Consider the following 27,554-nt stretch of genomic DNA (forward strand, 5'->3'; position numbering starts at 1 on the left):
AGGGGTGTTTTTTGTTATTATTGTTCCTTTTTGAACTGTTTTATTCTAAGACTATGTGAAGAAGTAAAAGTGTCCTTCCGTCCTGCCACCCCCAGTTCCACCTCCGGCTGGTTAAAGAGCTGGACTTTGGAGTCAGATCAAGCAGGGTCAGGTCCAGCTCTATCACTTCCAGCCGTGTGGCCCTGGACAAGTTGCCCACGCTCTCTAAACCTCTCATCTTGAAAATGGAGGTAACAATAAGACCCAGCTCCTAAGGTTGTTGTGAGGAGTCAATGAGATCATGCGATTAATCTCTTTGTATAGTGCGTGGCAGGTAGTACATATTCAGCAAATATTAGCTAATGTTAATATTTTAATGTTAATAGTTATAGTTGATATTATTATTCTTGTATTTTGGCTAAGGCAATGTTTATGCATGTATCTGGGAAGGAAAATATCTGCTCCCTTTGATGTTCTTCTTCCCAATCATGTTGAAAACTAAGATCAGAAGGAAATTCTAAATTTCTCTGATTTCACCAGTAAATAACTGGAGGTAATTAAATATTCCCTGCAAAGAATTTTAATTCTAGTATTTAACCCCAGAAAAAAACAAAGCGTATTTACTTCCCGGATACAGATGCAAATAGAAATAAAACACAGCTGCTATTATTGCTCCATGGGCACCGTCTCTACTTGGTACCAAAAGAGATAATGATCTTGCAGTATAATTTTATAAGGAGGTAACAAAATCAATGACACTATCTCAAGTGTAAACACTGCAAGACCTTATCACATTGCTGGTTAAGATAGGCTGTAACTGTGACAGCTGCTCACCGACCATTATATATTATTTTAGATGAAAGAAAACATGGACTAATAAATTATGATTTGACAACATAAGAGTGTTGGTGGCCTTACAGCTTCATATTCAAGAATGAAACCAGCAATACACTTGTTGGATGAAAAGTCAACACAAAGCAACCATGCACTCAAGTGAAGGCAGTGATGGACAAATAATTTGGTTCATTTCCCATTAATAAAAATGGTAAGGTCTTCACAAAAGCATAAACAAATCTGCAAAGCCTTTGAGTCAACTGAAATTCCATGTAACCTTATAAAATATTATGAATCATAAAAATAAAAGGCTAAGATAAAGTTTAGGATGCTGTCAGGATGTGTTGTTTCCTTAATTGTAATGACAGTGGAACCAGTAGGATCCCTTCAAAGGGTGATGATTAAAGCGTATCTATTGTTATGGAACTTCAACTTCATATAAATGATCAATTTATAGACATTCAAGCCCACAAAATAAAATCAATAATTACGAACCTCCAAAACCAAGTCCATGAGATTTCAGAGCCAGACAAATCTGCTTTATAAATTCAACACTGACACAACTGGAGTGACCTTGGACAAGTTATTTAACTAAATAATCAAAGTTTTGAATGCAGATAATTCAGAATCATGAGTACCAAGTAGGATCATTATGGGTAGTAAATAACATAACTGAGCTCAAATGGTGCTTAGCACATAGTAAACACTTGAGCATAAATGATAAGAGGATTCCTTTCTGTTTCTTTTCTCACTCTTCCTTAAGCTTTTCACAAATTTATATCCTTCTGTTCTCCTGATCTGAAATAGGATTTTTTTTTTAGCTTGATCCAATGACTGTTTATTCCAATTAGCTTGCAATGTATAAATTACTCTGTTCTCTGTATATCTTAAATTCAACATGCATTTTTAACATTAACAGTCCAAAAGGAAAGTCATTTGGAGTAACCCTTGTTTTCCTTTGCTATGCTGAGAAAGTTAACTGAGTTAGCCATTAGACTGTTTAATCAATGGAAAATACCTAACGTCTTGACAAATTCACAAGCAGCAATGATATGATGTAATTTCTTACTTGTTTTTCCTTGTTTCATTTCCTCTAAGTTTTTCATTACCTTGTATTTTAAATAAAGTAAACCCTGGCTCATAGTTGGCATCTAATAAGTATTTGTTGAACTGAGAGGGAAGGAAATAAGTGTTTTAATTATGGCAATGTCTCCATGAGAATGAATCCATGAATATGAATTCATATGAAAAACTACTTCAGTTAATTTCTTGGGATAGGAGAAGGGTTAACTTGATTACATTATAAGGGGAAGCTGAACAATTTATAGCATCTTTTATTTACATTTAGTGTTTTAGTGTTAAAGGGACCCTAGAGATGAAATGGCTCAGCCTCCTTAATTTATAGAGGAGGAAACCAGAGCCCTGAGTTTAAACGGCTGAGCTGCAAGAAGAATTCATTTCTTTTTCTTTGCATTTGAGTCAGCTTCTAAAGGGACTTGCTCAAGGGCACTGGTTTTACTAAAACTTCCATCTATTCTAGGGGCACTTACATATCTACAAAAAATATACAGAAGTTAAAGACCATGGTTAAGAACATCAGCTTTTGGATCAGAGAGACCTGGTTTCAAATCCCTTCTCCACTTACTAGTTATGTGACCTTGGACAGATTGTCCAAAGTATTCATCAAATTACCTGATCTCTCCATGCTTCCGTTTCCTTATCTATAAAGAGGTGATGACAAATCCTGTCTTCTTCGAAATGGAAATAACCAACCTTCATAGATTTATTATTGATAATAAATGTGATAAGGTATATAAAGGTTTATCACCAAGCCAGGTGATAGTAAGCAATCAGTACATATTAACTGTTATTATAAAATGAATTAGAAGTGGGAGAGAAAGTTGAAGGGAAGTGATATAGGCGAGGCTAGTCCTATATTTTGCTAATAGGAGGCCACAAGTTTGGCTCCAAGCTTCCTTATAGCCAACATGGGGGAGGAAACGTGATTGACTACACAGTTCACAGAGAGGTTAGACATATTGATTTTACATGCCTGGCCAAACCAGAACCTCCCTCCTCTACTCCCATCTTTGTATTTCCATACAATTTCTCTTTCTACCACACATGTTAGTATAGGTTTGAGAGACTTGTTGAGTTACAATAGGGCTCCCCAAGTCTGCCCAAGACTCTGTCCTAGCATTTCTCACAGAGACCAGCCCACCCCTGCTTCTTGATAGCACCTGTAGGAGAGAACCCAGCTAAGTGTTTTCCGCTCAGCACATGCCATTCTCAGGAAGGCCAAGACCATGGAGGAGGCCAGGGATGAATTTGGGGTCGTGTAGCATATCTCCATCACCTACATCAGGCACTCCTTAATCGTGGGAACCAGTGTCTTTACATATTCACTCATTCCATCTCACAGTGAGTGGATGCTCTGTAAATGGTGGATGCTCTGTAAATGTTTGTGATTTGCAGTAATAAATGAACGTATGTGGAGGAGTTACTGGTACGGAAGCCCTCGCATTTTGGGGTCTGGTTGTAACGGAGAGATTATTTCAGCCTGTACCGATTTTTTAGCCAACTCCAGTGACAGCATTCAAGGCTTAAATCTTGGTATTTTAAATGAAAAATAAAATCTCTGTGGACTCTTCTTTCCTGGGTTCTGATGTGCAATGACCTGTGTTATTAAATGTCGGAATGAAATAGAACCAGTTTTCCTAAAAAAGGAGAGAAGTGCAGTTCTTGCACTTCTGGTATCTTTCAGAATAGGTATACTAATTGGTTACCTTCCAGGACAGGTACGTCACTATAACTCATGTAAAGTTATGGCCAAATCTCATATCTCAAAAAGATAGTATATGGTTTGCTGGGGATATCACCTATAGGGGAAATGTAGAAAGGTTATGCTACATAAAAATACTTTTTAAATCTGCATCTTGAAATTATTGTAAAATACCCTAAATTTTCTGTAGAAAATATTCAAAGTTGCTTATTTTAGCTGGTATTCTTTCTTCCCATGTATTTGTTAGAGTCAGGAATCAATTCCTTTTCTCTGGATAATGATTCCCAAACCCATCTACCTTGAGTCTCTCCTCACTTACCCAAGTTAATAAAATCGGATGAAAGATAATATTGGCATTTAGTCAATGTGGTGTGTCTTTTTCTTGCTTGTTTTCTTACTTGAGATGCAAGTAAGTATCTCATTCCAATTTAATTTACAAGCTAGGAATCCTTTAAATGTTAAACTCAAAATAAATTTAAAGGTTGCTTGAGGTAACTAGGGCTCACATAGAGCTAGTTGACTTGTTTCCTTATGCTATAACCTAAGCCTGGATTTAAATAGTAAAATAGGGTTTTTGGGTTTTTAAAAAATTAGTCTTTATTGGAGTATAGTTGATATACAATGCTGTGTTAGTTTCAGGTGTTTAACAAAGTGAATCAGTTATACATATACATATAGCCACTCTTTTTTAGATTCTATTCCCATATAGGTCATTACAGAGTACTGAGTAGAGTTCCCTGTGCTATACAGTAGGTCCTTATTAGTTATCTATTTTATACATAGTAGTGTGTATACGTCAATCCCAATCTCCCAATTTATCCCTTCCCTCCCCTTTTCCCCCTTGGTAGCCGTAAGTTTGTTTCCTACACCTGTGACTCTATTTCTGTTTTGTAAATAAGTTCATTTGTACCGACTTTTTAGATTCCACATATAAGCAATATCATGTGTTTGTCTTTCTCTGTCTGACTTAACTTCACTCAGTATGACAATCTCTAGGTCCATCCATGTCGCTGCAAATGGCATTATTGCATTCTTTTTTCTATTTGACCAAAATAATAAGTCTAGTAACCCTTTTCTTCTTTCCTTTGCTTTTGCCCTGTCTCAAGCCAACATGTCACTGAAAGATGAGCCAAGAGTAAATACCTCTGCACTGCAGAAAATTGCTGCTGACATGAGTAATTTGATAGAAAATCTGGACACGCGGGAGCTCCACTTTGAGGGAGAGGAGGTGGACTACGAAGTGTCTCCCAGCGATCCCAGGATACGGGAAGGTAAAGACTGATGGTCTGAGCGAGGAGAAGAGAGTGTATCAGAGTTGCTTGGCAGAGCTCAGATTTGAAATAACCGGCAGATGATTGATCATCCTTGCTGATGTCACAACTCTGAGCTCATTTGCATTAGCTGTTTTCTTGCTGTAGCACGTTATGATTCTTAAAAAAGATGCCTGCTGGGGCTTCCCTGGTGGCACAGTGGTTGAGAGTCCGCCTGCCGATGCAGGGGTCGCGGGTTCGTGCCCCGGTCCGGGAAGATCCCACATGCCGCGGAGCGGCTGGGCCCGTGAGCCATGGCCGCTGAGCCTGCGCATCGGAGCCTGTGCTCCGCAACGGGAGAGGCCACAACAGTGAGAGGCCAGCGTACCGAAAAAACAAAAACAAAAACAAAACAAAAAAAAGAAAAAGATGCCTATAAAAAGCAAGTTATGCTAATATCATTGTATTCTTGAAATAACTTTTTTACTTATTTATTTTTTAGTGTATATCCCTTTCTCTGCTATTTATAAGACTCAAGGATTTAAGGAGCCTAATACACAGACGTATCTTTCCGGCTGTCCAATAAAAGTTCAAGTTCTGGAAGTGGAGCGCTTAACATCTACAAAAAGGGTCAGAGCATTTATAGACTCAACTTGTATCCGTCAATATATACGATTTAACACATTGCCTTGCAGTTTCCTTCCTCCTAGCTATGACTATGCTTTTAACTTTCGGTTTGTGTTTTTGTTTATCACTTCTGAGTGCTCATCACCTCTCAAGTTTTTGCATCCTTCTCATTTAGTCTTTATTCTTATTCATCTGTTTCCCCATTCTGGAAAATGCTTTTTTAAAAAGGCACTTAAGGCAGATTGTAAGTTTAATAAATTGCGAAGGGCCTCTCCCCAGTTTTCTGTTCCATGTGGACTCGTGAGGCATTGCTCTAACACCTAGAATGCCAGATGTAAGCCAGGGAAAAGTTTAGCTTTCCTAATGCTTGTTCAGCAAGAAAATAATGATACTACCTGGCTCTTGAAAGAAACAAAGCCAGGAGGCTGCACTGGCCAGTGCCATTGCCCAGAAGTGCTGCTGAGAGAATTCTGCTGGCATACCCTGCCCTTCTGACTTGTTCCTAACACCATCCCTTAAGCTTCACTCACGTTTTCTCTTTAGGCTCTGGAAAGGCATTGGGAGTAGAGTTTTCATCAAGCAAACCTGCATTCTTCTGAAGGGGATTGGACTAGGAGAAGCTGTTAGGGTAGCTGCGTTTGCTCTGTTACTGACTGGATTTCGTACTTGTCAAGTCTGAGGGTAGAGAGCATTGATGCAGGCTGGTGGCCTTGGTCCGTTCGAGTTAAGCTCTGGCCCTGGCAGAGTAAGGCAGCCATTGGCTCCTGCCTCCGGGGAGGTGTAGAATAATCTTTCCGCCGGGGGCAGGCTCTGGAGGATGGCACGTGCTGCCCGCTTCCTGATGATTTTGCCTCGCGCTCTGTCCTGACCTACCTGTGCGTGTCCCGGCTCCTAGTTTACAGCCACCTCGGTATTCAGCTTTCCTTCAGGCTCTTCCTGTGAATTGGGTCCATATCTCCCTGATACACCACTGAACACAGCCTACCAAGAAATGTCTCTAAAATGACCTTTGCCTTCTTATTTCGCCTACCAGCATTTAGATGGAGAGGTGATAACATGTGGAGGTTAAATGCACAGACTCCAGAGCCAGACCACATGGTTTAATTCCTGTCTTTGCATTGTGACCCTCAGCCATTTACTTAAACTCTCTGTTTCTCAGCTTATCCTCATCTGAGTAATAGGTATCATAGGACACACCTTTTAGGTTTGTTATGAGGGTTTAATAATAATAAAACATAGTATAATATAAGAAAATTATATATTGTATTATACAAGTATATACTGTATAATACTATGTATTATTATTATTACTAGGTATCTGCTAATGTTATTTATGAAGATAAACATTTAAGCCACCAAACCAGGGACTTCTCTTTGCTCGTACTCTTCTGTTGGTCAAGTGAGTTTAGTTCTGTTCTTTTTTTATATATATTAAAATTTTTCCTTTGGATCCTAATTTTTAAAGTATAGTTGATTTACAATATTATATTAATTTCAAGTTCTGTTTTAAATCTTAGTCTGTGTAGGAAAGCTAAGGAGCTTCCTTATCCTACTTAGTGTTTAGTTTACTAAGAAATATGAACTAAATTCATGCAGTTTGAATGTGATTCCAGGTAAATAAAAATGACACTTTTCTAATGACTGAATGCATTCTGTGTGCCGGCTCATGGTCAGACATTTCTCTTTTCACTCTCATGACGACCCTGAGGGACATATGTTGCCCCGCCTCCCCAGCAGGAGATCTCCCACTTGCCCCTCCCACTCCTCCTCCCACCCTTCTCCACCCTGTGCTCTGTCCCCCCAAGGCTTCCTTGCCTTTGTCTTCTGGCAGGGTTCAGGCAGTGGAGAGCCCAGACTGGGGCCACCCTGGCCTGGCTGTGTCCCTTGACCAAAGGCATCCTCCCCCCAAGGCAGCCTCTTTACATGGCTCTCTCCTTCCTACTCCAGCACCTGGTCTTGCCTCTTGTCCCTTTGGAACTGGGGATGCCTTCCTGAGTCCCAGGTAACTGTCCTCACGTTGTGGTTTCCTTACTCTTATCACACCTTCATGGGCAGTCCCTTTATTAAAACTTCTCACACTATTCCAGTTCCAAAAAATTCCAGTAATTCTGCTGGGATATTATCTGACAGAAGTGATGCTCCGCTAAGGCTTCATAGCTGGTAGGCTGCACTACAGTGTTTCAAGCCTTTAAAATCTTCAGAAAGGATGGGACAGGCTGTTTCCGTTGCCCCACACTGCCTTAGAATTGCTAAGAAGTTTAGTGTCCACAATTCTGGGTTTATGTGTGAAGGCTAAAACTTGGCACTTGCAGTGTTTTTTAAGTGTTCAGTTTTCTTAGATTGGGAATGTAATCCTAGGATATGGGGCAGCTCGTTTAACTTGTATAATTTTTCTTATTTATTTGGCTTGTCTTAAACTGAGCACTTTTCGCTTGAATGCAGAGTTTCTGACCGCTCTGAGTTCTCCTGCAACCTTCTCTCTGAAACATGATGCAGGATGATGCCTGTAATGTTGGCCAAGGTGAAAGACAGCATATAATATTAGACCCCAGAACTGGGTTTTTTCGACTTCTGGTTATAGTAACTGTCATGGATCCCAACTAGAGGCAAAGCAAGAGCTGGATTTGAATATTTACCAGCAATATGTTTGGATTCCAGGCTTAAGAGTACAAGTTACATTGATTCTCGTGCTCATTTTTATATACTACATCCACACAGCGTGGTCCATGCTTTAGAAGTTTGCAAAATATACCAAACATCAATAATGATTGGCAGCAGCCCGGGAATCACCCGTGGGGTTGCTGACACCAAAGCCTGGATAAGCTAGTAAAGTAGGAGACATTTACTTTCTTTCACCCCCAACACTTGTCAATACCTGTGGCGCCTCAATCTCCCAGCGGGGGCCAGTGCCCTCTAGGTGGTCCAGTGTCCACTACCCTCCCCTATCCTCCACACACCATGGGAATTTCTCCACAATCTCCCGTGCTTTATAAATATCCCTCCATCTCCTGACACTTTCCACAAAATCAAAACTTGTATCCCCCAGGTCTGTTAGCTCTTCTGATTGAAATAATTCACTAGTCACTAAGATATATTTGCGTTTTAGTAAGAATATTTTAAAAATTTTAAGTGGAAATTCATTCTAGTTAAGTAGTTGGGGAAATACTTTGTGTGTAGGAAGATCTTTTGCTTTTTTCCCTCTAATCATCCTGTACCTTCCTAGTCACTGGTGTTGCTTCAGGACAGGGAGACGTTATAGACGAGGATGGACCTTGCAAGGCATTTCAGAAGGAGAGGGCATTAGTGTCTTTTGTGAAGAGCTGAAGTGGGCTAAGAATGACAATGGAAGTCATTTCCTCCAGCTTCCCTCTCACCCCCTCCACTGTCTGTTCACTGCTTGTACTTTTGGACAATCCCCCGATGGCTGATTAGGGCTTTCACTCATTGTCTCTTTTACCTGGTTTCTTGTTTCAAGGGTGGATGTGTGTGTCTGTGTATGTGAAACAATAGGACTGATAGGGGTTTACCTTTGGTGTGACTCAGAGTTTGTCTTATGTATATCATAAGATGAATATTTAAGAGCATATTACTTCTGTCATCAGTCGTTTTGGAAAACTTTTTGCTTCAGTACTTACACAGAATAAGTAGGCTGTATTTAAAGATACATGCATGTTACTTATTACTTAGCTATTGTTCATTGAGAGATTTTGGAATTTTTGTTGTTATCTAAACTATCAACCATTTTTATTTATCTCTATAGGTACCAAGCATCAATCTTTACACTATTGAATTAACACATGGGGAATTTAAATGGCAAGTTAAGAGGAAGTTCAAGCACTTCCAAGAATTTCACAGAGAGCTGCTCAAGTACAAAGCCTTTATCCGAATCCCCATTCCCACCAAAAGGTAACTGTCCCAGAATTAATTATAAAGTTGTCCCAGTATACAAGTTGGATTGAAAGAATATTTTATTCATGGTATTGGTTAATTGGTCCATTGTTGGTGGATATTTTTTTATCAAATAGGCTCTTCTAAAAATAAGCTATCTCCTGAAAGATGCTGTGACAGTCATGGTTTAAAGAATAATCTAATAAATGTTTGCATTGTGTGTGTGTGTGTCTCTGTGTTTTAGACACACATTTAGAAGACAGAATGTCAAAGAAGAGCCTCGAGAGATGCCAAGTTTGCCCCGTTCATCTGAAAACATGATCCGAGAAGAACAGTTGTTTGGTAGAAGGGTGAGTCCTTTCGCTCTTCTGTTGTTCTGAACATACTTGTGCAGTGCTATAGAAACGTGGCATCTACTGCGGGGGGAGGTGGGCCTGGATGCAACTTCTCTCACCTGCTGATCCATCACCCAGGCTGGTTTAGCTTTTCTGGAACTAGTTAGGTAACCCTTCTTCCCCGAGCCACTCTGGCCCTGGGGAGGTTGCATTTTCCCAGAAGAGGAAGAATGTTCTATGTCAGGAGTGACTTTATGTGGAAGCTTCCTACCCCTCAGAAACCTTTTGGGGTTCATTGTGAGGCAAGATTGAGCTCATCATTGAGGGCTTTGAGAGCTACTCTTTTTTTTTTTTTTTTTTTTTTTTGCGGTACGCGGGCCTCTCACTGTTGCGGCCTCTCCCGTTGCCGAGCACAGGCTCCGGACGCGCAGGCTCAGCGGCCATGGCTCACGGGCCCAGCCGCTCCGCGGCATATGGGATCTTCCCGGACCGGGGCACGAACCCGTGTCCCCTGCATCGGCAGGCGGACTCTCAACCACTGCGCCACCAGGGAAGCCCTGAGATCTACTCTTTTAAAATAATCTATTTCCATATATTTGCTTCAGAATTTGTAGTGGCTTCTATGGGCAATATGGACAATATGGAGGTTCCTTAAAAAATCTAAAAATAGAGCTACCATATGACCCTGCAATCCCACTCCTGGGCATATAACAAGAGAAAACCATAATTAGAAAAGATACATGCACCCCAGTGTTCATTGTAGCATTATTTACGGTAGCTAAGACATGGAAGCAACCTAAATGTCCATCGACAGATGAATGGATAAAGATGTGTTATATACATACTATGGAATATTACTCAGCCTTAAAAAAAGAATGAAATAATGCCATTTGAAACAACATGGATGGACTTAGAGATATCATACTAAGCAAAGTAAGCCAGAGAAAGAAAAATATCATATAATATTGCTTATATGTGGAATCTAAAAAATAGATACTGATGAACTTATATACAAAACAGAAATAGACTCACAGACATAGAAAACAAATTTATGGTTACCAAGGGGAAAAGTGGGGGGAGGGATAAATTAAGAGTTTGTATATTAACATATATACACTACTATATATAAAGTAGATAACCAACAAAAACCTACTGTATAGCACAGGGAACTATACTCAATATTTTATAATAACCTATACGGGAAAAGAATCTGAGAAAAATAGATATGTATGTGTGTATGTATAACTGAATCACTTTGCTGTACACCTGAAACTAACACAGTATTGTGAATCGACTATACTTCAATTAAAATAAATAAGTAAAAATTAAAAAAGAATTTGTAGTGGCTTGTTCTAAATATATGTAAATATCATTCCCAAACTGTAGATGGGACAGTTAGAGTCTCAGAAGAGAAGGACAAAGTACAGACACGTGCAGCAGTAGAACAGAAACCTCAGGACGGGGGACACTTCTGCCCACACTGATTCAGCGATATGGTGCTGCATAGGGCAGAAGATTAATTCACTTTTTACCAGAAAATTAACACATAAATGTCAGTTCTGTTTTGTAATCTGAAAGTTTTATGTTCTGAGAGGGATGTATTCAGGGTTCCTTGTCCAATGGAAACATTAATAAATAATTAAATAACTTACAGAAGTTAAGATGGAACAGTCATGTCATTTGTCACTGTTTACATTTCCCCCTAAGTATGCTGATATCTCTAATGTAAAATATTTGCATTACAGAAACAACTAGAGGATTACTTGACGAAATTACTAAAAATGCCCATGTATAGAAACTATCATGCAACAGTAAGTACTATAAAGTGATTTAAATTTTGAAATAATTTATAAAACTGTAAAGCTAAATTTTGGATCATTTTATTAACACAAGTGCTTGTATTCACTTCTGCATTATTCCTTGGGTTAAACTAAATGAAATGAATCCAAAATTGATTTGTCAGCAAGGATCCAGTATATGAGGATGCTGTTTTTAAAATATCAACTATAACTTAATTAATATGTCTATAACAACAGATTTAAATGAACTTGAAATGCTACTACAGGCTAGGTTATCTAGAAATCAACCTCCTTCTCTCCTCAGGCTTCCAGAATAATGCCGAAAAGCATTTCTAATGCTGAAGAAAAAACATTGAGTAGTAGGTGATGAAAACAGTTGAGCAGAGTGGAATACCCAAAGATTATACAGAGCATACTGTGATTGCCATCTGATTGGCCTGTGATGCCCGTAAAAGGCTTGTCTTTTCACGAGTAAGTGAGAAGCATGGGAAAAGCTAAGGAGAGATAAAGCTCTAGAGAATTCAGAGAAAAGAGAGGAGAAGTGGTGAGGCTTGGAAGCAGCTGCACAGACTTAAGTTTGGGAGGCACGTGGCTGGCAAGCAGGAGGAAGTGGGCTTTACAGAAGGCATCGGAAAACAATGAGCTCTGCCTTCTTAGAGGCCCTGGAGGCCTGGGGCAGGGGTAGGGGCGTGGTGGTGGTGGTGTTAAAGGGCTAGCCTTCAATTATCCAAAGGTTCAGATAACTGAGAGGGCACTGCATTATTATATTCTGTGCCTGTGTATGTATAAACCGTATTGCTGTGGAGGTTGAGTATGTGTGTATGGTATGTGTGCAGAAATTCAGAGTAGCTGCAGCTATGATTCGGCCTCTAGTTTAGAGAATGGCATGCACACATGAACAGAAAGAGGGAAGCCTATTGTATTTAGGAGAGGAAGCAAGAGTGCCTTGACTCTTGGGAGTTTTTTGGTGCCTCGCGGCCCTACTGCTGCCTGCCTATGTGTTAATGGATGCTGGGCATGCACCTAGCTGGTCCCCTTTACGCACAAACGACCTGGGGCCGGGCCACAGCCCACCTTGTGCAGCAACTTGCACTGTGATGTTCCATTGACTTAAAGGACCTTCTGTGGTTTCATAATCCTGGAGAAGCGTTTTCCCAGGGAAACCAGCAATTTGGATCCAACCAGAGAACCTCAAGAGAAGGCTGATGGGAAGGATTTCTTCCTTTCTAGGACTCAAGAATGTGCATCTTTGAAAGAACATAACGAATAAGGATATTACTTCTATTATTACTAAAAATGCTGCTTCCTGTCGTATTCTCTGAAATCAGACATGCTGTTTTCTTTGATAGAGAATTATTTAAATGCGTGCTAGTACCAGCATGCAATAATTTTCCATTTGTTTTACTTTCCTGCCTGCCTGTGACTTGGCTTTAATATTTCTTTTGGCCCTTGAACAGTACTTGCTGAGTTTAGTCTTCTTTTTCTGCATGCCTTTCTATATTTTGGAGTCTAATGTTCATTTTAATTTCTTTTCCAATTATAAAAATCTTTTAAAAGTTGAGCCATATTGTATTTAGATATTCCAGAATGTCTTCTAAACATTTCCTTTGGAAGGGAAAACCTGGTTTAAACTGACTGAATATATATGTTCCTTCTTATTTTTTATTTTATTTTATTTTCTGCTGCACTGCGCAGCTTGCAGGATCTTAGTTCCCTGACCAGGGATTGAACCCGGGGCCACGGCAGTGAAAGCACTGAGTCCTAACCACTGTACCTCCAGGGAATCCCTCTTTTTTGGTGGCTACTTAGATTATTCTCCCTAACAGCGGAATTCTCCGAAATGCTTCAAGCATGGGATACAATTTGATCTGTCTTAATTTTCTAACGTTATTTTCCTCTCCCACTAATTATCATTTGTCCCAGAGACTAGATTTGCAGGCCTCTGTCTCATATTTGAGAAATTAGATTGGCATCTGTGTGTCTCCTTTGATAATTGTGAGACATATTAAAACTTCTGTCTGCAAAAAACATATTAAAAGTTATTTTTATATAATTACATATAATTAACTTATATTTTTATAAGTGTAAAACGAGCCCCTAGTAATTTCTAGGGTCCGTTATTACCCCTCAGGTTTGTTGCTTGTTCCTTTGGCATGGGAACCCTTTGCTTCCCTGTTTCCCTAACATTTAAATGTGCTTTTCACCAGTTCCATTGGAAAGAAAAAAGATATTGATTAGTACATTATTCAGAGATCAATAAGCCCTATGGATTATTGTCAGGCTAAATTGATCTTTAAATTCTTATTCCTGAGAATCACCTGCCCAAATGGAGAATGGAATTCTTATCCCTGAAGATGCATGGAGAAGTTTGGACAATACAATATTATATTTCAAATTGTATTATTTAGGATTACTTCTAAATTGGCTTTGCCACATTTTTTTTCAAATCCATAAATCTGTATTAGAACATTTACTGCCAAATATTTTTTTTCTATGTAATAAGACTAGTTCTTCCTCCAGATTTCTCTTTAGTAAACCATTAGGATAAATTTAAATTTTATCTTAATACACAACTTTAAATTTTCTGCATTGCTAATGTGCACCTTTTTATTTAGATTAAATTCTTTACATTTAGCAATTTTGGTATGATATTCTGAAGTTATCGTTTCTGAATTAGTTCAATGAATATTTCTGTTGTCAACTATTTGATAAGAGCTATGTGCATCAGAAAATATCCAGGTAATAGATAAGTGATTTCCCTGATGTTTGCTTTTCATTTCCTATTCTTCCATTCAACTAGTCTCTGACTTTGCATAACACCTCTGTAGTAGTTTCTTCCAGTGTAAACTAGGGCTAGTATTTTTCTCTCTGCTCCTTAGAGATAAAATGAGAACTTATGGCTTAGGATCTTGAGACATTTTGGATTCTGTGGCTTAAAGTCTGTGGTATCACTTCTAATAACCTATGTATTTCTATATTTTCTGATTAGAAAGCAGTTCCACAAATCAGATTTTGAAAATGTGTGGTACCGACTTACCACGTTTTATATAAGAAATAAAATGTAAAGACCTTGACTTTTTCAAAATCCTTATAAAAAGTCCTATGTGAGGATATGTTTGATTTGGGGTTTTTAAAGATATTTAAATCCTTTTGAATTTCAAAGACTTCTTCAAATAACCCTAAGAAAGAAAACTAAGCATTTAATTGGACTTCACAAGTACTGACAACTTTGAGAGGTGTGTAATTTTTCTTACAAGGTTAATATTAGAGTCCCAATCACGTATACAAAACTTCAAAGGAAAATTGTTATGTTTCATTTTATTAATCCCATTTACAAGCCCAGATCAAGTGCCGTTTCCTCTGTGATGTCACGTTAGCTAGGAAGTGGTCACCCTCTCCCTATAACTCTCTAACTTTATAACTACTTTTCCATGTAACTGTTATGGTTCTTCCCATAGAACTTGGTTGATGTGGAGTATTTTCCATGTCTGTTCTCCCCTTTGCCTCCTAATGCCAGGAGTGTATCTTTTTTGTCTTTAATTTTCTATTAAGGCTGTTACTGCCATGGTCTACTGCCATTGGCAGATCTCTCCATGACCTTCTTGAGCATTTGTCTCTTCATCTTAGAGCACACATCACTTTCTTGATTGTATTAATTGTGTATATATGCTTCTAAAATATACTCTTTCAGGGCAATACCATTGTTATTGATCTGTGTCGTCTGTAGAGTACCCCAGACGTGTTTATACATGAAGGTACCTAATAATATCTTTCTGAATGCATAAATTTCCCCCCCTCTTTTTTTTGCTTTCTAAAGTTTGGATTTTTGGCCTCTTTTCAGACAGAATTCCTTGATATAAGCCAGCTGTCCTTCATCCATGATTTGGGACCAAAGGGCATGTAAGTTCCAGTGTCGGATCTCTAAGGAGAAGTGTGAAAAGTTGATGAGCATTAACACTTGATTTTTTAACATTTGCCAAGGTGATAGAGCTCACCTGGCTTCACTGATAGCTGCTTTTCTTCCCAACAGTTAGAGCAACTGAGGGACCTATTTATACAAAACAGCGTATCTTGCTACTTTAAACAAGGGTGTCAACTGCTCTACTCTCCTCCTCTAACCCCAGAGTAGGGGTGTTTAACAGAGGTAGCAAATATGATGTGTGGGGGAATGCCTTAAAAATCAAATATACAAGATCCCTTCTTTTAATCACTTATACTAAAAATAATACTGTATAAAATGTATGCCAAGTAACAGGATTGAAATTTACTTAATGATTATTTTCCTTCATAATATAAGAGCCTGATATTACAAAGAGCTTAACTTTTGTAGTAAAGAGCATTGATAGCAGCTGTTTTAATTTTTGTTTGTTTAGCCATTATTATTATTCTTTCTTTTCACATCTTTCAAAACCAGGATATTTTTTCTTCCAAAGTATCGATAATAGCTTTGCTCTGCTTCTTTGGCATGGCTTTGTACCAGAACTGTAGGTGAAGGGATGCAGAAATATATCTCTGGAATCTGTGTGTGAGCACCTCCAGTGGTCTCAACAGCAGCTGAACATTCCCCGTGCAGGCATTTAGCAACGTGTGGGGTCTTTTTCAGGCTGTCACAGTGACTGGAGGGAACGCTCAGCATTTAGAGCCAGAAGCTGGAATGCTTACGGTCCTGCAGTGTGTGTAACAGAATTATGCTGCCCCCAGTGCCAACAGGCCTGCATCTGACCGGAGTCCTTTAAAAGATTAGCTGCTGGAGTACTCAGCCTAGTAAACATAGCATTGAGCTATTTGACAGTGAAAGAGGAAAAACTGGGGAGGAAAGACACGGGAGAATGAAACGGTATATTTAGTCCTAAGTTGTGAGGCTGTATCAGCTAAATGTGAGCTGGAAGCTTGAAGATGATGGGTTAACTTGATGTCTCTTTCAGAGAAGGTATGATAATGAAAAGATCCGGTGGACACAGAATACCAGGCTTGAACTGCTGTGGTCAGGGAAGGGCCTGCTACCGGTGGTCCAAAAGGTAGGACTTGAGAGTTTTGTGTGTTTGTTTTAATAAACTGAGTATTTGGGGAGTTTTTATATACTAGTTTTCAGTGGTAAATCTTTGAAAGTCATGGCAGAGCAAATTTTAAATTAAGTTCCAGGTTTCAGCTCTATTTAAACATTCTACTCAAACTTGGACTTGTAAGCAGAGTGTGCCAATTGTATATATAAAGACCTAGTGGACCATAGGATTCAAAAATTGCTCTGCCTGGGCTTCCCTGGTGGCGCAGTGGTTGAGAGTCTGCCTGCCGATGCAGGGGACACACGTTCGTGTCCCGGTCCGGGAGGATCCCACATGCCGCGGAGCGGCTGGGCCTGTGAGCCATGGCCGCTGAGCCTGCGCGTCCGGAGCCTGTGCTTCGCAACGGGAGAGGCCACAACAGTGAGAGGCCCGCGTACCGCAAAAAAAAAAAAAAAAAGAAAAAAAAAAAGAAATGGAAGCCTTGATCTGGTCCCTTTTGTCATTTATTGAGTGCCTAACGTTTGCCAGGCTGTATTCTAGCCGCTGTGAGAACAGTGGTGAACAAGACGAGGTCTCTGCCCTCACAGAGCTCTATTGGAGGGGAACGCAGGCAGTGGAGAAGCTGACAAGCAATGTGAACGACATCAACGCAAGTGGTGATTAGAGCTTCGAAGGAAAAAGAAGGCAATGGGATAATGAGGGACTTGAGGACTGCAGATGGCGACTTTAGCTCTGGGAGCCAAGGAACTGATGTTTGAGTCTAACCTCTATGAGAAGGGGCAGCCCGAAAAGATGGGGTGGAAGACTTTGTTACATAAAGGAAATACACCTCCCCGACTTTTAAAGTCTGGATTATATCAGACTTCAACCAGGACAATCTAAAAAGATATGATCCTCCCAGGAATGAAATGTGTCATCATTTTAAATTGTATAAATCTTTCCATGAAGCTTGAAGCCTTGGTTCCATATGAATAAGTATTTCCTGAGTCACATTCGTGGGGTATAAAATGTCAGTACCAAATAAAGATGATAAGATATAGCTGACAAAATTTGTTTCGAAAATTTCCCACACTAGAAGGCTATTGGTGTCTCAACGGGAGTTTACTTTTAAGGGCAACACTCGGTCATAACTCTTTTTGTTATTTTTGTATCCATAAAAAACCATTCTGATTGCTTTATATATTCTATATTGACAGATTGCCATAAGGCAAACAAGGCAATCAAACTTTCAGTCCAGTCTCATAATGACCTTGTCTCAGGCACAAGTAGAAAGAAAAAAAAAATGGCAAACACAGCAAACATTTCTTCCCACAATTTAAAACATCTACTTAAACAGCACATCCTATTGATGGACTAGATGATGTTTCTTATCTCAAATAATGTCTTAAAAGAAAGAGAGAGTTTTTAACACATTTAGCATTTACTTTACTGAACTGTGAGCTATACCAAGAATTACAATTTTTAGACAGTGACAGTGTCTAAATGATTTCATTTACTCTCTGGGGCCCGTTTGTACAGCCATTATTTAGGCAAAAGGATTGCTTTGCCTGAAGACTTGCTCTCGGCCCTGGGAGGATACCAGTGGACGTAACACACATTCCCTGCTCTCAAGGCTCTCATTTTCTAGTGGAGGGGAGACAATAAACAAGCAGACATAAATAGTTCCAGATAGTGATAAGTGCTATGAAGAAGCTAAACAGGATTGAGTAGTGGGTGGGATGGGAGCCCAGGAAGGCCTCCCTGTGGAGGAATGTTTAAACCAAAGGTTGATAGATAGGAAGGGACTGCCCATGGGAGGATCTGGAAGAAATAATTTCTGGGTGAAGAATAGCAAACGTGGAAGCCCAAAGGACAAGTTTAGCAAGTCTCAGGACCAGTGCGACCACCATGGTGGGAGTGAAGGGGAGGAGACGAGGCTGAGAAGGTGATGTCTGGCTCATGTGGGTCTCTCTGTATCTTAATGACACGGCAAGTAGCACAGGCGGTCACATCTTGTTAGAACAGACCGTAATCTCACCTTGTTTAGAACAAGAGTACTCATAAAAGCTCACGTATATTGGTGCCAGGCATCGTGTTAAGCAGCAATGTCCACGAATCATCTCAGTGATTCCTCACAAACACTTATGAGCTGGGCATTATTGTTATCCTCATTTTATGGATTTAGACCTCAGGCTCAGTTACCCAAGTTCACAGAAGTGCACAAGTGGCAAAACCGGAATTGGAGCCCAGGGAGGCTGACTTCAAGGCAGACGCTTAGTCCCTGAGCAGCAGGGACTGACCCCCTGAAGGCTGCTTGATGGATTCCTGTCTTGATGCATATTCTCCTGTTAAAGAAAAACCTCTGTTGACAAAAGAGAGAAAGGGGAGAAACCAGAAGAGGTTTAACGAATGGCATAATTAAGAAGAGCTTTAAATAAAGGCCAGGCATCCATTTACCTTATATCTAATGACTGTTGTAGAGAACAACTCATCATTGTCAAAACGGAAACCAGTATCTTTGGCCTTCAACTTTCAAACTCCAGCAGCCACTACTAAACTGTTCTGTATTTCCAGGCTCCACATCTTGAACTTTCTTTCTCAGTGTGACAAACCTGCCAGCTGTGGTTTTCAAAGCCTGTGGCTCCTTCCCCGTCAGCAGTATAGCACACCAGAGCTCTGGGCCTGTGCCCTGCTGTCTGCTCTCTAGCTTGCATTGAAAGTCAAGCTGGGACAAGGGACTGTAGCTAAAGAAGGACCTTTACCAGATATGTGATCCATCTACTCTCTTTTAACCTTGACCATCTCTTTATCAACAGGCAGCTACATGTCTGGACTCATAACTCAGCCCCATCAGAATGCCCTAGTTACCATGTGATATCATGGCCTTGGCATTTATATTGAGCAGAGTTATGAGAATTCTTATAAAATATAAATTTCTGCATTTGCTGAAAATTATTGAGAATGTTATCCATTAATATTGTTCAATTGCCTTATTAGGTTCCAAGTGAGAAACTTCCTTTGGAATTTAGTTTTTTGGTGGGCGACCTCTTTATGTCCTTAATTCATTCATTTGATAAGAAAAACCAGGAAGGGACTTCCCTGGTGGCTCAATGGTTAAGAATCCGCTTGCCAGTGCAGGGACACGGGTTCAAGCCCTGGTCCGGGAAGATCCCACATGCCGCGGAGCAACTAAGCCCGTGCACCACAACTACTGAGCCTGGGCTCTAGAGCCCGCGAGCCACAACTACTGAAGCCCGTGCACCTAGAGCCCATGCTCTGCAACAAGAGAAGCCACCGCAATGAGAAGCCCACGCACCGCAACGAAGAATGACCCCTGCTCGCCGTGACTAGAGAAAGCCCGCGCGCAGCAACAAAGACCCAACGCCGTCAAAAATAAATAAATAAATTTACAAAAAAAGAAAAAAAAAGACGGAAAAACCAGGAAGCTCAAACCCACATTGGCATGCCATCACCATAATTATATTAGTGTTGTGGTTAGGTATTTGCTTTCTGTGACGTTGATATTTTTCCTTTTTATTAACCATAGCACATGTATGTCCTTTATTATGTTATCCTAAATCCATCCCACGCCCTTTTATTGGAAAGGAGACAGCCTATATATTAAAAAACAAATGAATTAAATGAAACCATTTGGAAATCAATGTAGATTTGTCTACATTAAGTCCCAAATTAGAGAGCCACTAAAATGTAATGTGGTTAGCAATTTCAGTAATGATTTGTTATATTTCTTTTAAATGCTGAGTTCACATGTTACGTTTACAGTATTAGTCAATTTATGTTCAGGTGTTCTGGCCTTACCTATTTCATAATGTGCTTTACGTTGCCTAGTGTGTGATATAATACTCCCATTGTTACTTTATTTAGTTATCGACCGATTCATTTGATCACTATACAATCTCAGGTGAATATGATGTTAAATGCAGCTTGACAAAGTTGCCATTTGTTTTCGCTTCAAATCAATCCCACTCTTTCTCTCTCGCTCTTGCCACTGTCAGTGTCATGCCTATCATCTGCGTCCTGACTATGCAGGGTGAGGTCCTAACCTCAGCATCCCCTTCGAGTCTTGTTAGAATGCAGAATCTCAGGCCCCGCCCCAGGCCTACCGAATCAGAATCTGCATTTTAACAGGATCCCCTGGTGATGCATATTCACAGTGAAGTGGTGAGAAGCACTGTTCTCTATTACTACAGCAGCTTGCTAACCTGCTGCAGGACATCCTTCTTTATCCTTCAGACCTTTCTTTCTAAAATGTAGTTCCCATGATTTATTGTCCCATTGCCTTGCCAGGGCAGGAGGATTCCTTTATTTAAAAGGCATCTGGGTGTTGTTTTAGAAACACAGATTGTCCGGCCTTTTTAATGGATCTGTGGTAGGGCCTAGGAATGTACTGTTTTTTTAACAAGCATCTCGAGAGATTCTGATGATCAGGCAAGTTTAGAAAAAACTGGTTCCATGATGTAAAGTCATCCTCCTTCACATGGCCTTCAGACCCTCCTCAATGTGGCCTTTGCCTGTTCCCCACGCCCACCCCACCTAACTTCGCTGTCCATTTTCTCATACTACACCTCCTGAAACCCCGGCCTCTCCAGACTTTCTTCCAATACAGGCAGCATTCCCACACGTTAGAGCCTTTGCTAACTTCCCTCCATACGGGATGTACACCTTGAACCCTTTGGGCTCTACGTGATGGGCTTCTTCCTGGCCTCCCTCAGACATCAGCTCTTTGGGAGAACGCCACTAGCTCATTCTCTTAGTGAGAACTAAGGACTCCCCCCTCCTTACACACATCACTTTTTGCTTTTTTCCTCTAGTACCTATCCATTCAGCCTGGAATTGTCATCGTGCCCCACTAGCCTAATAAGCTCCTTTGAGAACATGTCTGATTTATCTTTGTGTTTCTACCTCTGCCCGAACTCGCAGTTTATCACTGTACTTTTGCATCATGAGGCTCTTGAATAGCTATTGGATTGAATGCCCATATACTTTTGAGAGACCATGTTCCACTGAGCATCATTTATTAATGGTCCTTAAAGCCACCAATAATTTGAAATGAACAACAATATGTAGATTTTCGGATGCTTACTGGATTTTCTTGAAAGGGGGGTTTTACTTACTCAGACTCATTGGCCTCTTTTTTATTTTTTTTTTTTGCGGTACGCGGGCCTCTCACTGTTGTGGCCTCTCCCGCTGCGGAGCACAGGCTCCGGACGCGCAGGCTCAGCGGCCATGGCTCACGGGCCCAGCCGCTCCGCGGCATGCGGGATCTTCCCGGACCGGGGCACGAACCCGTGTCCCCTGCATCGGCAGGCGGACTCTCAACCACTGCGCCACCAGGGAAGCCCCTCATTGGCCTCTTTTATGGTGGTTTATTTTAGCAAACACCAACCCATTACACTTTTCGAACAACTATGGCGCCTGCTTTGCATCCTATTAGCGCTGCCTGCCCATATCAGGGGCATTCTTCCAGGATTTGCCATTAGTGTTTAAAGAGCTAATGAATTGTTTTGAATTGCTTGGTGCCAGTACTTCTCAAAAATCACACTAGGAAGATTTTTTATTGTTTCTTGTTTTATAGTGTTTTCATAGTTTTTAAAAAATAGATCCCTTGTGTAAAAAATAAAATTATGTTTACTGTCTGCTAGAGTGTTTACTTCAGATGTGTCATAATAATTTGTTCTTTTTGTTTCAGTATTTCAGTACACCTTTAAAAATACTTATTTCCTTCTTACAGGTGGTTGATAGTAAAAGATTCCTTTTTACTATATATGAAACCAGACAGTGGTGCTATTGCCTTCGTACTGCTGGTAGATAAAGAATTCAGAGTTAAGGTGGGAAAGAAGGAGACGGAGACAAAATATGGACTCCGAATTGATAATCTTTCAAGGTACAAATTGGAAATATTTTTAAAAGATTTCTCTAAAAGCAGAGTTTTTCTCCCAACCTTAAGTGAAGAGGATGGTAAAATAATTTAGCTGTTAGAAAATTGTTATTTAGAACTCATTCCCAATCAAAAGTGATGAAACTACTTTCCTTTTTGTATATTTTTAAGATGTGAATTACATATGTACACGAGTCAGAATAAAGGATCCCATGTGTTGCTATGTGCCTGTTTTAATAAAATATATGCCTATTTTAACAAAATTGACTACCCAATAATACCAATTTACCAAACAGATAAGGAGTAATAATTCATATTTTTTAAAAGTAAAATTTTACTTTACAAATTGATATCCTTTTATTAACAAAACATGTAAAAAGTGATTTGATTAGAAAAATTCTGTTTACATACAGATTTTAAGAAAGATACCTTGAAGGATACTCAACTGTACATTTACTATAGATTTTATTAGCGAGTGTGTGTGTGTGTGTGTTGATAAATGTTTGTTTCTGGAAGACTGTAGTTATACAATATACGTGTCTTTATATATACATCTGTCTCTATAAAGTTCAGCCTCATGTATATAAATACTTATACATTTCTCTCTTTATACACACTGACATTAAATATATATATATATTATATAAATATGCTACTCAGTAATATGTTTGCATGTGTGTTTGTGTGTGTGAAAATAAGTGCTAAACTTCCTGATCTCTGACAATAGAAGGTTCAGGATTGGTTATTGGAAATGTAGTGCTGCTGCCAATAAACCTCCCTCCTGGGAATCCCTGGTGGTCCAGGGGTGAGGACTCTGTGCTCTCAGCTCTCACTGCCCAGGGCCCAGGTTCAGTACCTGGTCAGGGAACTAAAATCCCACAAGCCGCGTGGCACGGCCAACAAACAAACAATCAATCAAACAAAAAAAACCCCACCTCTCTCCTGGTACTGTACTTCCCTGTTTTCTGGGGGACCGTAGAACTCAGGCCACAATTCTCATTGGTCGCTGTAACAGTTACTTACTGGCCATCTTACCTCCATCTCCTATCCTCACTCACTTGCACACCCTTGCCAAATGAATCCATACAGATCCAGGTTTCATCTGCTTCCTCCCTGGTGTAAGTGGTCCTCCTCATTGTATCAAACAAGACTAAGTTCCTCCATTTACAATCTGAGGCCTTCTATCTCTCTGCCTTTATTAGCAACCCCTCCCTAATACAGCCTTTCAGTTCTATGAAGACGGTTCTCTTCACCATCCCTTCTCACACATTTTTAAATTCCTCTTCACCTTTCTTCTTCCTATCTCCATGTTTGAAATGGTTTTTTTTTTTTCTTAACTCTGACTCACATCCTGTGATAAGACCGCTGTTTGTCATTATCTCTTCTACAATATCTGTTTCTCATAACTGGTTTTCAGAGGCATTTCAACTCAGTTGGAGTAGTACTAGCATGTTGGCTCAAGCCCAGGCACTTTCCACGGCCTCCTGACCTGCCCTCAGAGTCCTGTGTCGGCCCTGCGGCGGCCGATGGAGAATGCCTCACTGCTCCCAGCACCACCACGTCTCACCTCGCCCCTCGCCACCCCCCCAGACAAAAGCCAAGCATCAATGTTAGGATGTTTGGACATCCCTAATCTTTATAAATAATTATTTTGGGGTCTGTGAATATAGCCCCTCCCCTGCTTCTCATCAGGATCATTGCATTTCCCCCCAAAGGCAAACTCTCCCTCCTCACTCACAGGGCTTTTATACTGAGGTGGGTTTCTCCCTAAATGGCAGAGAGACCGCTGGCTCCAACACCTTGCTTTCTCTGAACTTCAAATTTGGATAACTTATTTCCACCTCTTGGTGGTAATCACCATTTCTGACATTTGTCATGTAATAACTCCTTATGATCTCCTACTCTGAATTTTTTTCCAGCACTTATAAGTCTGTAACCATTTAGGATAGTTTAGTCACTGGCAGTAGAAAAATCCAGTGCATTCTGGGTTACATCAGAAGTAACTAATAAGCCACGTTAACCATGGCTGATTCCAAGCTTCCAACTGTGTCACTGAGATGCGTTTTCCTGGCCTTTCTCAGCTCTGTCTCCTGGGATCTGCACCATCCTCAGGCTGGTCCCCTGGTGGTAGCAAGATGGCTGCCTCTTACACTCAAACCAAGTTCAGTGGAAGGGAAAGAATCTCTTCTTGGCATTTCTGAGCAAGTCCTTGCATTTATTCTCACTTGTTGGGTGGAATTGGCTAATGTCCTCATCCCTGAACCAATCTTTGAGATCAGCGGCTGGAAGATGCCATTTTGTTGGCTTTGGTGGATGCAGAGTCGGGAAGGGAGGCTGAGGGAATGGACACCAGGCAGTCCCAAGGGAAATGTCCTCTACAGGAGCCAACAACTCTCTAACACTTCGATGTAGGACCTCACCTTATGTCTTTTCCCTTGTCCACCTCACAGTCTAGCACAGCGAGCTCGAGGCCTGTAATAAGTGCCTTTACACAAGTTTGCATAAGTGAATGAGGGAATAAGTAACCTGAAGGTTTGTTTTCACTACGTTGAATATAGTTTTAAATCCTGCCAAAAACGTTTTAAAATCTACTTTTCTGATATAGGTAAGGTGCTCTTTGCCTAAAATTTTCCACTTAATGTTTGCTGCAGTAACAAAACAAAATGGGACATGTTTAATTCTTAAATTGTTTAAAGAGACAGAACACAGAGTGACCATTCTTTTCCACATTTTGCTTTTCTTTGAAGGACACTGATTTTAAAATGCAACAGCTATAGACATGCTCGGTGGTGGGGAGGGGCTATAGAAGAATTCATCCATAAACATGGCCCCAACTTTCTCAAAGATCATCGATTTGGGTCTTATGCTGCTATCCAAGAGAACACTTTAGCTAAATGGTAAGATCTTTTTGCTCTAAGACTATCACAGTAGTCATAGCATTTAATATTGTAGTGGTCTAAATTCACCTGGAATCAATTTTTGAAGCTGTGAAAAGATATTATGCATTATACTTAACAAGGGACTTTCTTTATAGGACTACCGGAGCAGCACTTAGTTTTCCACTTTTTGCTTTTATGATTTTTTACAGAGAGCTTTAGATAGCTAGCTTTAGATTTTGAAGTTTGATTTAAAAAGTTAATTTCATACATTTTCTTAATGATGCAAATGGAAAGTTTATTTAAGTCATTAGCCATAATTTAAGAAAGAGAATTTACTTGCCAGGTAATTCTTTTAAATGAAATCCTGCTTAGCATGCTTTTCTACCCATGGATTAGAAGCTGGTCTGCTTTCAGTCTCAGAAGAACAACCGGGTGTGAGTTCAACAGGATGGGAGAATTCATCTGACCCCATACGATGATAAGACCAATCAGTTCATTAATTCTCTCAGCAGAAAAGAATCAGGTTGCCTACTTCTGTCTACTTACTGTACTCCCTACATAGCAGACAGAAGGTGTTTTCAACCCTTGTTTCCAGTTATACAAAGTAAACTGGTGGTTTTGTAGAAACTCTAGGCAGTGGCTTCCATCTTCTCTTTTGCCATACGATAGATTCCTTTTTGTTTGTTTTGTTCAAAAAATGAAACAGAAAACTTGTCTTTCAGGTATGTTAATGCCAAAGGATATTTTGAAGATGTGGCGAATGCAATGGAAGAGGCCAAAGAAGAGATCTTTATCACAGATTGGTGGTTAGTATTTGTCCCTGGGGAGTTTGTTTGGAGGTCTCTATGTTTAGGAATATAGAACAGTGTTGTGCTGTTATAGAATTGTACATTAGGAAAGACAGCAGTCCTCACAGATGGTTTGGCCAAAGTCTCAACTAATTAATTGTAGTAGCCTCCACTAAAAGGTCTTTTCAAAAAACCTGGCACCCATATATATTCTTAAAATATTTCGTTTGAACAGTTTTGTTTTTGTCTTTCCATTTGGAAGCAGATAACCCGTATTCATTTTAGTAAAGATTATTTTGCAATGCAAATATAGGTGTAGAGGTAATGGAAAATAATCTTCCCTGGGTATCTTTTCTCATCTGGTTATGTCTGTCATGAGGTCCAATGAATATGCTTCCTCTGAATTGTCCCTTTGAAATTAGAATATTCCCATTTGCCTATTCTATTAAAATATCCATTGTAATGGTTAGCTTTTTTGGAGATGCATCATGTTTCAACTTTCTAATCCCCTTTAAAATCATCCATGAGAGTTATTATGTTTATTAAAGCCACTGAAAGTCTTGTACCTAAAACTCATTTAGCTCTTGGGAAATTTTCCTCCTGGAGTGGGTGTAGGCTTTGTAGTCTGACTTTAGTTCCAATTATCCATCTGCCTGGATAGTTAAAACCCATTGCAGATGCTAACATTTGCTACAATGGAAATGAAAATGTCTTAAATATGTTTTTCTTCTAAGAACTTAGTTGCTTGAAATGCCCCCTGTTTTTCCCTATCCTGTTTCCTTCCAAATGCTCTCTTGTACTGAACTATGAAAATACCTTCATAATTCATTTCCTCCTAATTCTAGGTTTTTCAGGGAGGGGAGAGTAATTAGGAATGTGAACGCATCTTCTTCTACTGTTTTGCCTCAGTGATGAGGAAATCTGTAATTCTAGGGCATGCTTTCCCAATTGGCACTATTGACCTTTGGGGCCAGATAATTCTTTATTATGGGGGTGTTGTTCTGTGCGTTGTGGGATGTTTAGAACCATCAGTATCCCTGGCTTTTATCCACTAGATGCCAGTAGCAAGCTCCCAGTTGTGATAACCAAAATGTCTTCAGCTGTCATCACATGTCCCCTGGCAGGGCACAGTCCCTCTTGGTTGAGAACGATTGATCTAGATTCAATAGATAGGGTGTGTGATAGTCAGCATGTCTGAGAACCTGCTTATTCTCATGTTTATGGAGGACCTTAATCTTGCCCTTTATATTCTTGCCAAATTTTGTCTCTTCTGTCAGTTACCAGGAATAAAAGAAAGTTTCATACTTAGAAGCTACCTCTTTGGTTGAATACTTTCTAAACACGTATGAGAGTAGATTCAAGCTTAATGTAGTAGGTATGTCCCTTTAAAAAGTATTTCTGAAAGTTTGACAGGGACATGAAAGAGACTGAAAATAGCATTTCCACTGAGCCCATATTTTCATGTTTTACACAAGCAAATAATATATATTTTGAAGGTTCTGAACACTAAAA

General features: G+C 39.9%; 1 protein-coding gene across 1 annotated transcript in view; it reads left to right on the top strand.

The window, feature by feature from the left end:
• Positions 1 to 27,554, top strand: part of PLD1 (phospholipase D1) — a 201,959-nt gene that overhangs the window by 80,389 nt on the left and 94,016 nt on the right. The window contains exons 2-11 of the mRNA XM_082839881.1: positions 4,702 to 4,866; positions 5,348 to 5,475; positions 9,233 to 9,378; positions 9,605 to 9,710; positions 11,441 to 11,506; positions 15,336 to 15,394; positions 16,420 to 16,512; positions 22,229 to 22,381; positions 25,123 to 25,272; positions 25,977 to 26,060. Of these exons, the coding sequence (XP_082696007.1) occupies positions 4,707 to 4,866; positions 5,348 to 5,475; positions 9,233 to 9,378; positions 9,605 to 9,710; positions 11,441 to 11,506; positions 15,336 to 15,394; positions 16,420 to 16,512; positions 22,229 to 22,381; positions 25,123 to 25,272; positions 25,977 to 26,060 (1,145 nt within the window). The 5' untranslated portion in view covers positions 4,702 to 4,706. The remainder of the gene's footprint in view (positions 1 to 4,701; positions 4,867 to 5,347; positions 5,476 to 9,232; positions 9,379 to 9,604; positions 9,711 to 11,440; positions 11,507 to 15,335; positions 15,395 to 16,419; positions 16,513 to 22,228; positions 22,382 to 25,122; positions 25,273 to 25,976; positions 26,061 to 27,554) is intronic.

Source organism: Leucopleurus acutus, assembly GCF_964270905.1.
Source record: "Leucopleurus acutus genome assembly, chromosome: 5".
NCBI lineage: Eukaryota > Metazoa > Chordata > Mammalia > Artiodactyla > Delphinidae > Leucopleurus > Leucopleurus acutus.